This window comes from Galeopterus variegatus, unplaced genomic scaffold (assembly GCF_000696425.1).
Source record: "Galeopterus variegatus unplaced genomic scaffold, G_variegatus-3.0.2 Scaffold65, whole genome shotgun sequence".
In the NCBI taxonomy this organism is placed as follows: domain Eukaryota; kingdom Metazoa; phylum Chordata; class Mammalia; order Dermoptera; family Cynocephalidae; genus Galeopterus; species Galeopterus variegatus.
The window spans coordinates 553,548-567,957 of record NW_007726176.1 but is presented as its reverse complement, the minus strand read 5'-3'; the positions used below and the strand labels follow the sequence as shown (position 1 = coordinate 567,957).

Genomic DNA, 14,410 nt, shown 5'->3' with positions numbered 1-14,410 from the left:
CGTTCTCCATCTGGCCCTCCTGGGCACCCCTACTCTGCCCCTGGGGTTCAAATGGCCTGGCCAGGCCCTGGCAAGGGGGCAGGAAGCCTGGGCTTCCCAGGCTGGCTCCACACTCCCCTCATAATGTGCAGCCCAGGGATTTGGGTGCCTCGACCCCACAGCACCTCCCTTCTCTGCATGCACACCTTGCTGCCCTGGCAGTGGGGCTTTCCTGCTGGTCCTTTTGTGACTCATTCCTAAGGAAGATGCCAACATCTAGGACCCTTAGATTCTGCAGCAGCGCTGTCCAGTGGAAATAGAATGTGAACCACAAGTGTGATTTTAAATATCCTAGTACTCATATTTTTAAAAAGTAAAAAGAAACAGGTGAAGTTAATTTTAATAATCTAGTTTATTTAATCCAAAATGTCCAAAATATTTTCAGTTCAACAAGTAATCAATACTGTATTAAAGTCTCTTTTCCTGCAGGTCACAGAAACCCAGTGCGTATCTCACACACACAGCGCACCTCGATTGCACCAGCCCTTCTCAACTGCTCAGTAGCAGTCTTTGGCCACTGTATCAGACAGCAGAGACCTAGAATCCCCCTGAAACTGAAATCATTTCTCTCTGCAGGGACCCGGGGTCCTGGCCCCAAGAGAGGTATCCAAGCTGCAGATGAGAATTCAGGTCTTAGGGCGGGTGGCCTGAGTGGCAGAGCCCTGGGGACTGATGCCACCTTCAGTGGGGGTGGGTACCAAGAATGTGTCTGGTCCTATATGTCACTCATCATGCCAGATTGGCACAATTACTCCCCAACAGCTGACATGAGTGAGAAACCACAGGCTCCCAGGGGAAATCACTGGCCCATTCCTGGTGCTCTCGGGCTTTCTGGGAGTCTCCAAGGCCAGCTCCCCTCTGTGCCTTGGTGTGCCCATCTGTACTATGGGACAACCTCCCACCCCCACCACTGCCCCACTTCCTGGAGCTCCTTCCAACACACGCTGGCAATTATGCCCAGGGGAAGCACTCCCAGTGTGGACTGCTGGGTGTGTGCCCTCCCAGGCCTGCTGTTCTCCCTGGCCCCACCTTCTAGGCCAAGCACAGGCAGTGAGAAATAAATGCTAATTCAATGTGCAGAGCTCCAGCCGACATGCCCACTGCCTGCCTGCCCCGTCCCAACAAATCGTGTGTTCTGAGAGCAAACAGAGCCACTTCAGGCCACCATGTGTGAATGATTCACGGGGCAGGGCCCTGGCCCCAGAGCCTGGCATGTGTGGCGTCTGAGGGCCCCTGGCAGGCCCTCCACCACCCTCCCGGAAGCCAGTCTAGGTTCGGTGCATCCCAGTCCTTAGGTCAGGGTGATGATGCCAACGTGGCCCTGGTCACTTCCTGGTTCCTGGGAAAGTCACCCTTGGACAGCTCAGGGTGGTGGTGCCTCTCCTGTACACCCCCACCCCTGCCTTCTCTCCAGCAGAGCAGGGCCCATCTCAACAGAGGATAAGGAGGGGGCTCTATGCATCCTGGGCTGAGGGGAGGGGCTCTGGACTGAGGATGGCCCCACAGGCCCAGGCTAATCTTCCAACCGTGTGTATGGGGGGCGGGGTCTCCCTTCCCCTCTCTTAGCAGGTGAACCTCACTTCCTCAGGCCCCGGAGATTGTCCTGCCCTAGTGTCCTCACCAGGCATGCCGGGGCCTGTGGGGACCTAAGAGCCAGGCAGTGCGGACAAGGCCAGGGCTGTCCAGGCCCTGCCTGCTCCGGGGATAAAGGGATCTCTCGGTGCTGTCTCCCGGCCTCTCTCACCCCTCGGTGGGCCGGGGGCCAGCACAACCCAGCATTGTCTATGCCGCCTGCAGCCCAGCTGATGATGGACGCTTTCCTGTGACCCGGGACTGCCAGCGTGGCCCATGGCCAATCCCTGGAAGGGCTCGGGCTCCAGCTCTCTGTGCCTGGGGGAGGGGAGGACAGGAGGCCACTGCCTGCCCATCTGGTGGGATGTCTGGAGCCTTGGATAGGAACGAGTGGCTCCTGCTCTAGAAGATGGGGGTGGACCTGTAGCCCCTCAGGCCTGGGCTCTAGCCTCAACTAGAGAAGTAGTGTCAGGCAATGGCCAGGGGCAAGGTCAGCAGGTGTGGGGAGAGAAGGCCCAGTTTAAAAGCTCCTCAGAGGCCCTCCCAGGAGGCTGTGGGGAAGGGGTCACAGTCTTTCCCCATGTGACAGCAGTCAGGGCAGACGCCAACCGTGACTGCGGGGTCCACAGGGAGTCAGCAGCAGCGGCAGTGGAGTTCTGTGGCTCCTGGTGGGGCAGGAGCAGCTTCCACCTGAGGAATTGACCTGTGGGAGGGAAGGAGGGCCCCACCCAAGGAGGACACTAGGAATGGCCAAGGCACAGGGGTGATGCAGTAGCTGTCTCTGAGCTCCAATGGCCTGGCCCCAACTCCCACCCACCTCTTCCCCACTAGCTATGTGGCTCCCGCCTGTGCCCTAGCACTGGGGACCTTTCCCCGTGGCATCCTCAGTGCCCAGCACAGTGGCTGGCACACAGGAGCTGCATGACCGCCACTGTGTTCCTTCTCCTTGGACAGCAGTACTTGCTGCCGGCATGGGAGCCTGGGACAGGTCAGGGGGTTGCCGATCAAGAATCAGGGTCTCTGGGGACTTGGGGCTCCCGGACAGGGCCTGGTCAGGTAGTTGGGGGGTGCTGGCATAAGTGGTAAGTGCCCAAGCCTGGCTGGCTCCTAGGGCCCTCCCAGCCCGCCTCCCTTTCCAAAGATGCAAGACTCAGGGGGCTGAGGGCAGGGGTGTGTGGCAGCCATCTGAATGTTTTCAGGTCCACAGGGCTTGGTGGTAGAGGGACCAGGAGAGACCTGACCACTGAGGAGGCAGGGCTGGACCCAGTGGGTCTAGTGAAGAGTTCAGAGAATCTGGGGGAGGTGAAGAGGGGGACCCCTGTGTACACCAGTGGGCCATGAGCCCTGGTACCAGCCTGGCCACAAGGAGCCCTTGCCCTGTGACACATCCCCAATCCTCAACAGCCCTACACATGGGGGCAGGACTATTATCTCACAGTCCGGCCAGGGGAAGTGACTTGCCTGAGGCCACACAGCCAGGAGGGAGCGGAGACAGGGTCTGAGCCTAGGTGGGGGCAGCTGAGCCAGGGCCTGCAGAGGTTGGGGAGAAGGGCACCCAGTGGAGGGCACCCAGGCCGGCAAGGAAAGGAGAGGCAGCCCCACTGTAAACACCGAGCCCTGGCCAGTGGGTCACACCTGCTCCCCCGGGCCTGCCCTGCTGCCCAGTTTGCATTTCTGGGTGGTGGAAGGCCCCACCCGAGAGCATCAAGAGCCAGGAGGCAGAGAGCTCCTGAGGACAAACCAGGACTCATGGTCACAGCCACCCAGGCTGAGGCCCAGAGAGGGTGAGCAACTTGCTCATGACCACACTGCCAGGAAAGGAGAGCACAGCAGAGCACCGAGGCCCCGCCTACAGCAAGCCACGGCCAGTCGAGAACTCAGGCCTATAGAAGTGGCTCTGACCACCTCCATTGGTGACCTCCCAGCCCTGACTTTCTTGGTTGGAGCCTGGGGCGAGGGAACCCCCAACCTTGGAGTCCAGCATGTTCCTCCCTCCCAGCCTCCTGCTGACACGCCAGATACCGCCTCTTCCAGAGCCTGTCCCGTCCCTGCTGCTAGTCACTCCACAGCCATTTGCTGAGTACCTGGGGGCAAAGCCCCAGGAAGGTAGACTCAGGCCATACAGAGCTCAGCCCTGAAGATGTCCCTGTGGCACTGCTTATAGCAACGAAGGATGGTGACATGAGTGTCCTTCCACAGGAGCAGCCAGAATGTTGGCTCTGGGGACACCTGCTCCCCTGTGGCCTGAGCAAGTTACTTCCCCCTTGGAGATGTTTCCTTCCCTGTGGGATGGGGACAGTCACAGACTCAGGAACGGGGCCTCCAGTCATTGGGCTGACTGGACAACCTTTAAAACTGCCACTAATCCACATCAGTGACAAGGAGAGAGGTAAATGACATTATGTGGAAAAAAGGTGGCTGCAATACAATTCCCCCATCCCCTCTTTAAAAGAAAATGAAGCTTTGATATGCTTAAGGAAAGTCTGAGAAAAAGACGCCCCCCAAACATTGGTATTTTTTCTTTTTGCCCTTTATTTTTTCTAGATTTTCTACAGCAAGCATAATGCTTGTGAAATAAGGGGAAAAACAAGATATGCTTCTACAAAGACACTGGTCCTGCCCTCAGAAAGATGACACCCTGGTAGGGATCCCACGTTCTGTGTGCTTGTACCTCTGTGGCTTATCAACCTTGAATGCCATCAGTGCTCAAAATTTGCATGACCAAACTGGTGAAGAACCCTGAGAGAGCCAAATGACCCTCAAAGCCTTTGTCCAGCCTCAGGCTGATGTGGGCACCAGAGCGGGAGGCACTGGGCAGGGAGCGCCACAACTTTGGTGTGCAGGCTGGAAGACTGAACAGAGGGAAGCTCCCAGGCTATCTGAGAGGCCCTGAAATGCCCCAGGGCTCCACACAGCTCTGCCCAGCAACCCCCAACTTCCCATCCTGCAGAAGGAGGAAGCAGGCCCCAGTGCGAGCAGGACCCTCAGCTCTCCCTGGCGTTGGCTTCCTGTCTGCCCAGGAGGTGAGTAACGTCCGCTCCCCACCCCCACGCATCCCTTCTGGAGGCCAGGCCTCACATTTTCCGTTCAGGAAGGGGCAGAGTGAGAGGCCTAGAGAAGCACATCAAGGGGAAATGGAAGAAGCGGCCCACCTGCAGGGGTCGGGACCCTGGCCTGGTGTGTACCTGGCCTTGAGGAGGCCCGCCGGCTCACCTGCCTGTGTACGCATGCTTGTTCATTCAACAAACACTTCCCCAGCGCCTGCTCTGTGCTAGGCGTTGTCTCAGGCAGACCCATATTACCTCCGGATGGTGTTCTCAGGGGTAGGTTTCAATAAATGTCATTTATTCAGTCCACTAGCAAATATTCAGTAAGCCCCTATAACATGCCAGGTGTGCAGCTGGGCAGAGCCGAGACCAAGACTGACTGCACCCCACAGAGCACACAGTGGGGGCCACAGACGTCCATCTTTCCAATTTGCTGTGTCCACAGGCCATATACCAAGCCCATCTGGGGTTGGGGGAGGCTTCTGGGATGATGACACACGAGTGCGACTGGGCCCAGGGTCTAGGCTGGCCTCTCACCAGCACATCAGCCCACAGCTTCCAGACACAGCCTCTGATTAAATAATTAAATTGATGGTATCATGGTCAACACCATACTCCCTGTCTCTAGCTCTGGTTGCCTGCCCTGATGAACACCCTTGTCCTATGGGCAGACCAGCCTGCCTCAGCCCAGCGCCATGTCTAGGAGGGGCCTGGGGTGGGTGCGTGACTACGCCCAGGCCAGCCGCAGGATACACTGACCCCATCAGCCTCTTTGCTTCTCTCAGCCTTGTCTACATGATCAGCCAACCTCCGGGCAGCAGGGTGACAGATGCTGAGGATGCCCCGTGGCCTCCATGGAAACACTGCCTTCTTCTGCCTGGTCCTGAAGGCCCCCAAATCACCAAATCTCTTCAGGAAGTGTCTCCAACAGAGCTCACACTCCCAAAGGGTCGTTGTAATGAATAATAACACAAGACTTTTTTGGGAATGAGTCAGGGAATATGGCCCCCTATTCAGTCCTACTACTCCGGGTTTTTAAAAAAATGTCCTGGGTCCTTCTTTTGGGGGTTGTGTATAACCACAGCCCTTGGTGTTCCTCTGGGCATGGCCTTCAACTAGCTTAAATGAGGAGGGAGGTCAGCTGCTGGGCATATCCCAGCCCAGAGCCCCTTGCAGCACGTGGCCACCCAGTCCCCACCCCGTGGGAACGCTGGAAAGCGGTATTGGTTTGCGAGTCTCACAGCACGAGGGGTCGTGCTGACCTCACGAGGCACCAAGGCACAAAAGCCCTTTCTTTCCCATAGCTTTGCACCCCACTCCTCACACATCATTCTCTGGGCTCCCCAGCCCCTGGCCCAGACACCTCCAGCTGCCTCCAGGCTGTGTCTCCTCCCAAACAAAGCCGGATTCAGGCCTGAGAGGGCGGTCGGGAGGCAGGCACAAGGGTTCTGCCATGGAGACGAACTTTGACCCAAACTGCAAGGCTCCTACCCCTTATTTACTCTTTAAGGCTAGCCCGTGTCACAGAGTTAACATTACACCCCTTTTCTACCCTGCACCTCCCTCCCACATTCCAGGCTCCGACCTTTAACCCCTCCTAATTGCCAGCTCCTACACCCCAGTTCTCTGAGGCCCAGCTTCAGCTCATCCCCTGCCCGCAATTGCCTCCTCCCCAGAAATAAGACCCCATCAGGCGCCCTCTGATCATAGGTGCCACCTCATGCCACAACCCCGTCAAACTGAGGCAGATGCCAATGCCGAGAGCCCAACCCCCTGGGGGATCCACGTGGGAGCTCTTACTCTTGACCCTAACTCTTCAGCCCCCTGGGGGGCTATGGGAGAGTGCAGACATCTCCTCAGCCAGCCCCACCTTATCCCAAGGGGCCAGGACATACATGTGGACACCTGTACTGCCTGGTTACTCACCAGGTTACCCCGACCCATAGCCTCACATCTGAGCTGCAGAAACACAGCTCTTGGGCCAGCTCGTGGCTCACTTGGGAGAGTGTGGTGCTGATAACACCAAGGCCACAGGTTCGGTTCCCTATATAGGGATGGCTGGTTAGCTCAATTGGGAGAGCGTGGTGCTGACAACACCAAGTTAAGGGTTAAGATCCCCTTACCAGTCATCTTTAAAAAAAAAAAAGGAACACATTTCTTGTTTTTGTTGCTGGGCAGCTGGACTGTTCTGGGTCAGGCACATTGTTAACCTCCCCAGACCTGAATTATGATAATGTTGAAATCCATATCCCACAAGCCTGTGAGCGTCAGAGCAACCCAACAGGCATGACACTGCCTAGGGCTGCCAGTCCCTGTGGGCTCTGTCTTTTCATACTGGGGAGGAACAACTTGCTGTCCCTGGAACCAGGACTGGGGCAGCAAGCGGGGCCCACAGAGATGCTGAGAACACCGGGTGGCTTTAAGCCTGGGCCTGGGCCACCCCCAGAGGCCTCGGCCCAGCTGCTGCCACCCAGGAGATTGTCCACACCTCTAGATGACCTCAGGACAACCAGGCCCCTGCAGTCAGCACAGACCCCCCTCCACCGGCCACCAAGGGACACTTACCGTCCTCTTGGCTGTGCAGGTTCTGCGGGCTCCGCATCCTCTCGTCCTGGCTGGGACTCAGGCTGGAGGCCAGGTGTGGGTCAGCTGACATCCATGTGGAGTCGTTCATATCAAAATCTTCACTGCTCACAGACGTCTCATCCTGAGCAGGGACAAAGAAGGCGGAAGTTCAACAGGGACGGGCTCTCCTCAGGCCCGCCGCAGACTTTTGGGTGGACCCCAGAGCCCGTGGGCACATGGAAGTGCTGCAGGAGCCCCCAAACCTTGCGTGAGGGCTGAGTGGCACTCCCCCTGCCCCGTGGAAGTGGCTCGGGCTCTGGTTCCTGTCGGAAGCCAGGGCTGAGGGCCCGCGCTGTCTGTAATTGAAGACAATTATGAGGTCTTGCATCCTGTGGGGCGGAGAGCAGGGCCTGGCTCTTACCCTGTGAGCCAAGGTTGAAACCAGCGCTGTAAACAAGGGCCACGCTCCCTGTGCCCTGCCCACAGCCCAGGAAGGGGGCTCACTCTGCACGGGGCCAGGCAGCCAGCAGTGGGTGGCAGGACATGCCGGGCACCACCGAGGCCAGGCTGGCCACCCCTGCCGGGCCTGCCGCCACTCCTGTGGAGCATGCATGGAATTCCTTTCTCCCACTCCCCCAGCCCAGAGGACATTTTTGTCTTCCTCCTTGCTAACCTTTGCTGCGCTTCAAAAGATATGCTCTTGGGCAGCTTCCAGAGCTGAAAAGGCCAGCCCCAGAAGTGCAGAGAGGGAAGGGGGTGGGGCGGGCCAGGGTTCCGATCAGACCGCAAAGGGGGTTCGGCTCGAGAGCCTAGGGGGCCGCAAGGGCCTTCCAAACAGCCGGAGGGCCTGCTGGAGAGGACCACGCCTGCCTCCTCTCCTGGCTGCCGGCTTCAGTGAGCCCTTGGCCAGTCATCCGGGAACCCCCAGGGTGGGGCCCCTTCAATCCAGCCCTCCAGCAGGAAGGGACCCCACCTCCTTCTGGCCCAGCCTCTTTGGGAGCAGCAACTGTGCTTGGGAGCGGGCTGTAAAACGCAAGATGACCCAGCGGCTCCCACCCTCAGAGTTCTGGCCTGGCCCCTCCCTGTTCCCCCCAGCAAGATACAATGGCCTCTGTGGGCCCCCAGTAAGGACCTCTGGAAGAGCACCCCCCAGCTTCCCCTCCAGGGCCCCTCACAGACGTCTCTTTTATAGTGAGCAAACACACTTTGGTTCGAACTTTCTTCACTGCTGTCCCTGAGGCACACACATCTGCTCCAAGTGCCAGGGAACCAGCGTGGATTAGCCTCCATCCCTCCCCCACCGCCAGGCCGGTAGGGAGTTTCCTGGAATTTACAGCTTCTGTGCAGTGAGTGTGGACCCTCTGTGGCTGAATCCAGTCCCCATTCGGCACACCCAGAGCTTCAGGGGACGGAGCCCACGAATCCTCTCCGCACACACGCCTGCGAGCACTCACCCTGCCTCCCTCCCACAGGCTGCCTGCTCCATGAACACAGCACACCCACCCACAGCCTTCCTATGTGAAAACTCACATTCACTCCACTGCCTTCTCACCCCCCCCCCGCTCTCTCTGCACAACAAAACTCTCCCCTGTGCTAACTACTCTAACCCTGTAGAAAGAGAGAGACAGAGAGAGAAGGAGGAGGAGAAGGAGTAGGGAGGCTGGCAGGTGGGGGATGGTCCCTTGGAGGTGCAGAGCAAGGATGCAAGGACACAAGTGGCCAGTGGCATCCATCCTCCCAGTTGGTCCTGCTGTGTGCGTCTGGGAACCAGGAACAGGGCATCTTCACTTGGGCCCCTTGCTCCTTCCTGGCTGCCCAGGTGGTGCCATGCTCAGGGTATGACTGAAGTCATGGCTGAAGTAGGAAGACTCCGGGTGCTGCTGACACACTCCTGACTTAAAAGACCAGGTATTCTGTTACCATTTGGAAGCACCAACACCTGCTCCAAACTCTCCTTCCATTCATTCAAGCAGGCTTCCAGGTGCTGGGAAATTCAGCTGTGGACAAGGCAAACTCCTGGCCTTCCTGGCACTCACCACCTGGTGGGGGAGACGGCCAAAAAGCAGAAAAGTACCTAATGTCGGTGGTCGTGAGGGCTCCTAAGTAGAATGAGGCAGAGTAAGGGACAGTGGCCTGCATTTGCAAGGATTGGCAAGGAAGGCCCCTCTAGTCAGAGGACATCTGAGCAGAGGCCTGCAGGAAGTGGGGACAGGAGCTGTGTTGGGGGCCCCATGGGGAGCAAGGCGGGCACATACTGCAGGGTTTGAGGAGCAGCAAAGAGGACACTGCATCCAGGGGCGGGTGAGCACATGGGGCCTCCAAGGCACGCATGACCCCGGGCAGGGCTGTACCTGTCATCTCTGGCTCAGAGCAAGATTGGGGAGAGTTCCACTAAGCACACAGGGGCTCACTGAGGACCTAGACAAAGTCAGAAATGCTGGGAGTGGCTCTGAAGGCTCCCACACTCTGGTCTCACTCAGCCAAGTTCAAAACAATAACAACAGGAGCCAAAGCTTCTCAGGCACGAAATACTGCCCTTGCTCGTCTTATTTCCTCCTCACCAAAGGCCCCCCAGGTAGATACAGTTTTCAGCCCCATTCTACAGATGAGGAAACGGAGTCTCCAAGAAGTTAAGGCACTTGCCCAAGGTCATGAGCCAACAAGTGGCAGAGCCAGATCTGTGCAGCCGCCGAGGCCTAGACATGCCTTCCTCTCGCCTCCAGGCCTTGGCTCAAGCTGTTCCTCACCCAGACTGCCCACTGCTGCTGTGTGCCACAACCCTTGCCAAGTGCACACCCTCCTTCCCCATCAACTCTGGCTCATTCCCCATGGTTCCTCTTCTCAAACAACCTGCCTGTACCATTAGCCCTGGCAGGTGGGCATGCATCCCTCAGCTGCAGCATGTCACTGTACTGTGGGACTCTGTCCTGTCTTTCCCCAGAACACCTTAGGTCCTTCCAAGAGTGGGGCCCAGGCTGTATGTTCTCCGAATCCCCCACAAGGCCAGTGAGACTTATTGCATCAAGTGAATTGCCTGGCACGATGCTGATGTTTAATGAGGACGCTGCATTAATTTGACAATTAAGGACTCTGGTCCCATTGCGCACAATTCTTGAATGGAGGCCATATGAAAACCTGGGCGCTGGCTGGTCGGCCAGCGCAGCATCTGCCTCGCACCCTCTTCCTCCTCGGCTGCCAGCCACCCCCTGACAGTCTAGGGTTGCTCTGGCTCAGATCGCTGAGCTGTCCACCCAAATGCCCCCTCCACACATCTCTTCCCCGACAGATCCCACTGGGAAGAGGTGGGCTACATTTCACATTGACATCAAAATCACCCAACAATGAAGAGTATCCAGTGCCCACATGCATGGGGTTTCCGGGCAAGGGTTTCATGGGATTCCTCAGGCCTATCTCCAGGTCTGATAATTGCCCTTCAGACACCTGCTCCAGCTGCCTAGGGGCATAGAGCCAGTGGCAGATCTGGGGCCTGAACCCCAGGCAGCCTGCGCTCAGAGTCTACACCACAGTGCCACTGCACCACCGGCCACCTCACCACACTTCCTCCCATTCAGTCTAAAGAACCAGATTCCTTTACGATGCAGTGTCTCGAGATGAGACCTGCAGGGAACACATAGGTGGTGAAGCTATCTTCACACCTGCACACACACACACACACACACACAAACACGTGCGCTCACTCTCTTCAATGAGGTCACGCACATTTACTGGGCATGTACTATGTGCTGGCATTGTGCTAGGTTCTTTCCCTCTGGGCCAAGATATCTAGGGAAAGGGACCAGCTAAAAATTCTGACCTCCTTGTAGGTGCTGGGGGTTGAGGATGGGGGCTCCGGGATCCCACCCCCCACTTACCTAATGATCGTTCTCTCTCCAGGGAGTTTTCCCACAGCTCCTGGGGTTCTGCCACATGAACCCCAGTTTTGTGAAAAGTGATTCTATCTAAGATTTTGACACCCTGACTGCTACAGCATTTTTTTTAAAAGTGAGAAATCAAGTCTATTAAACCTAAATTCAAAAAAAAAAAAGCAAAACCAAATAAGTTTCTGTCAGACTTATACTGACACCTTTAATACTCACACTTTCAGGGCTAATTCGGAAAAGCCTTCTGGAGACCCCTCTGCAACTCGCCAGGAACAGTAGAGCCCCCCAGCTGCAAGGGGCAGACTGTAACTCCAGCCACCCACTCAAACCCTGAGCCAAAGGAGGAGAAACAGGCTAACTACAAAGGCAATTACCAGCACGCACAGTTCAGAATCCATCAACTACGACTGTGCAGAGGGAAAAATACACCTGAGTCCTGAGGGACTTGTGGGAGGCAGCCAGAACAGGTTTGAGAGACCCAAGGCGCTCCCTGCTGGCCTAGAGGTCACAAGTTGGGTTCTTCTTGCTTTTCTGGAATCCCACGGGAATTACAGCTACTAATCTCTCCCTTTCTGTTAACAAACTTCAACAAAACTTTCATTAGAGAAGAGTGTGTGCAACCCATTACTTCTGGGACTTCTCTCCCTGGGCCCCCCATGTGACTGGCAGCCAGCTGCCCCTGGTTCCTATAGCCTCTGCTCTTGGTCACACTGAAGCTGGCGGCCTTGCCCATCCAGCAATAAAAGTCCATCATTTATTTGGCACCAAAGGGCCTGAGCCATTGTGGGTCACAGGGCAATAGGCCCAACAGCCCTCTGAAAATAAAACTCAAGAGTTGGGCGGGCAGGTGGGTAGTACCCAGTCAGCCCCTGGGACACGCCTAAACCTGGGGCCCTGACTCTGGGCAGAAGGAGAGAGGTGACCAAACCCTCCCAGCTCTTATCTTCAGTCCAAAATTCATGGGCAGGTTCAGTTTCTTTCTACCCAGCTCCCGAGGCCCTCCCTCCCTCTGCAGGCAAACCAGCACCAAGCACTGCCCAGCCTAGGAGGAGGAGAAACCAGGAGAGCAGAGGAGAAATGGTGAAAACGGGCCTGTATCCATGGCTTGTAACCATGGGCAGGTGCTATCAGTAACCTGATTATTTTACAACTGGGGTCAATTTCTCTGGAACTGGGTTCCTGGTGCCTCTGAAGTCGAGCCATTTGCATCCTCCAGCACTCAGGATCTTGGGGCGTGCCTCACACAATATTTTCCAGGCCTTTCCTCAGAGCTGTAACTCTATCTCTACCACTTGCCAGAGAAAGAAAAGGAGGAGGATTTGCTGAGAATTTAGTGCAACTGTAAGCCATAAGCCCTGACCAGGAACCCTGAGTGTATTTCAGAGGAGGGCAGGCGGCAGGGACGTGCAGGGGATGTTGCTGTGCCAGGCAGGAAACAGCCCCCTCTCTGTACAGCCCCCAAGGTTTGTTCGGCGGGAGGCTGAAGCTCTTGCTAGAAAGAACGCCAGGCTCAGGCAGTGGCCGCAGCCCCAGTTCCATCCCAAGGAGGCAGGCACCAAGATGTGGAAAGTGGAGGTGCTTCTCAACCCTCTGGCAGGCACCTGCTTCTAGAGCACCTGTGGGCCCCCTCCTTCTAAAGCACCTGTGGGCCCCTTCCAGGCCCTGGACATTCTTCAGCACGAAGCAATTCTCTCCTTTGTCTCCATGTCAGTGAGCATTGCACACACAGCCTTCTGAGCATGCCAAGAAGGTACTGAACCACATTTGACCCCAGCTTAACCACTTCAGTTCATCAGATGGCGAAAACCTCCAGGGTCTAAGGCAACAAGGGTTTAAATCCCTGTTGTGAAGGGGCTAAGCAAATGAAATGGGAAGGTGGTCTGAGCAACAGCTCCTGGGGGCACTGGGGTCCCAAGGCTGCTGTTTCATGCTATACCCCAAGCCCACCTGGCCACCAAGGGAGGAGGCCAGCTTTCCAGGGACACTCCCTGCACGATTGCACTCCTTCCTGCTAACATGCCTTCTCTGCCTACAAGCACAAGCTCTGCTGGGAAATGTGAAGCAGGGAGGGCTGAGACACAGCCAATCACCTATCACACTTTAGGTATATTCTCTCTCTCTCTCTCACACACACACACACACACACACACACACAGGGTCTGTCAGAAGCTTATTCACATATACATGTGGATGCTCTGTTGTCCTTGCTGTAATGGATTCCTGAATGCTGGGAGTGAGTATTTTCAACACCTTCCCACTACTGTATCAAGTATAAAACGGGCTTTTGTTTCTAAGCAAAGGCAACTGGCTGTTTTCCCAGCATTCCTCGCCACGAGGGCCTCATTGATGATACCCCCCAACCCCTACCATTAACGGGGGTCTCTTTAAAAGGGAGGCTGGAGTGAACGGCTTTAGCAGATAGGGTTCTTTCAGCCAAAAGGAGGGTTGGAGGGAAACCACTTCACACTAATCCCTTGCAGGACTGTCCTTCCAAGAAAAGGACCCAGAACATGACAAAAAAGTTCTTGAGCAACTCAGGGGCAGTCCAGCTCCATAGCGCCCCAGGGTAGCCGAGGCCACAGGAGAATTTCCCTGAAGTCAGCCTTCTCAGCTAGGAAGAAGGCCCTGGGGTGCTCAGTTCCCACCATTTGACAGAAGTGGTGTCACCATGGGGCAGTGGGCATAGGAGGAGGTGTTATCTTAAAACCCTATTCTATAAAACAAGCCCAGCCTGAGCCCAGATTAGAAAGGAGCTTGATATTATTCAAGGACACATTTAGGCCCTAATGGCTTTCCAATGAAGGGGTAATTTACTACCTGGGGGCTACACAACCACTGGGGCCTTGGCCATAAAAGGGCTGTTTCCCTAGACCAACTCACAGCCGAGAAACTGGTGGGTTTCACAGGTCAATACAGGGGCATGGTCCCACCACACAGATGGCTGTCCCCAGAAGAGTAATGAGAGCCCCCAAACACCTCTCCCTACACCCCCCACTTGGTGTGTGTGTTGAGGGGGGGAGGCTGGGGTTACCAGCTGATTCAGGGATAAGTAGGGCTTTATCTCAAGGGAGAATCTATTTCAAGCCACAATCCTCAGAAAGAGGAGGAAATCACAGAGTCCAAACACCATTTCAGGTGAAATCAGGAGGTTATTCATCTCCCCTCAGAGCAGACATAAAGAAAAATCAATGTTTGGGCGGGGGGGGGGGGGGGGGGAGGGGGGGGGGGGGGGGGGGGGGGGGGGGGGGGGGGGGGGGGGGGGACTCTGCACTTCTGTTGTCCTTTGAACCATGTTTATGGTGTCTT

At 56.3% G+C, this 14,410-nt stretch overlaps 1 protein-coding gene across 2 annotated transcripts in view; it reads right to left on the bottom strand.

Moving 5' to 3' along the window:
* The window catches only part of NOL4L (nucleolar protein 4-like), a 75,103-nt gene that overhangs the window by 19,609 nt on the left and 41,084 nt on the right, over window positions 1-14,410 (bottom strand). For both annotated transcript variants that reach the window (XR_550799.1, XM_008577065.1), the window contains exon 4: window positions 7,224-7,365. Coding sequence is in view for 1 of the 2 variants with exons in the window: in XM_008577065.1 (XP_008575287.1) it covers window positions 7,224-7,365 (142 nt within the window). In the remaining variant the exon portion in view is untranslated. The remainder of the gene's footprint in view (window positions 1-7,223; window positions 7,366-14,410) is intronic.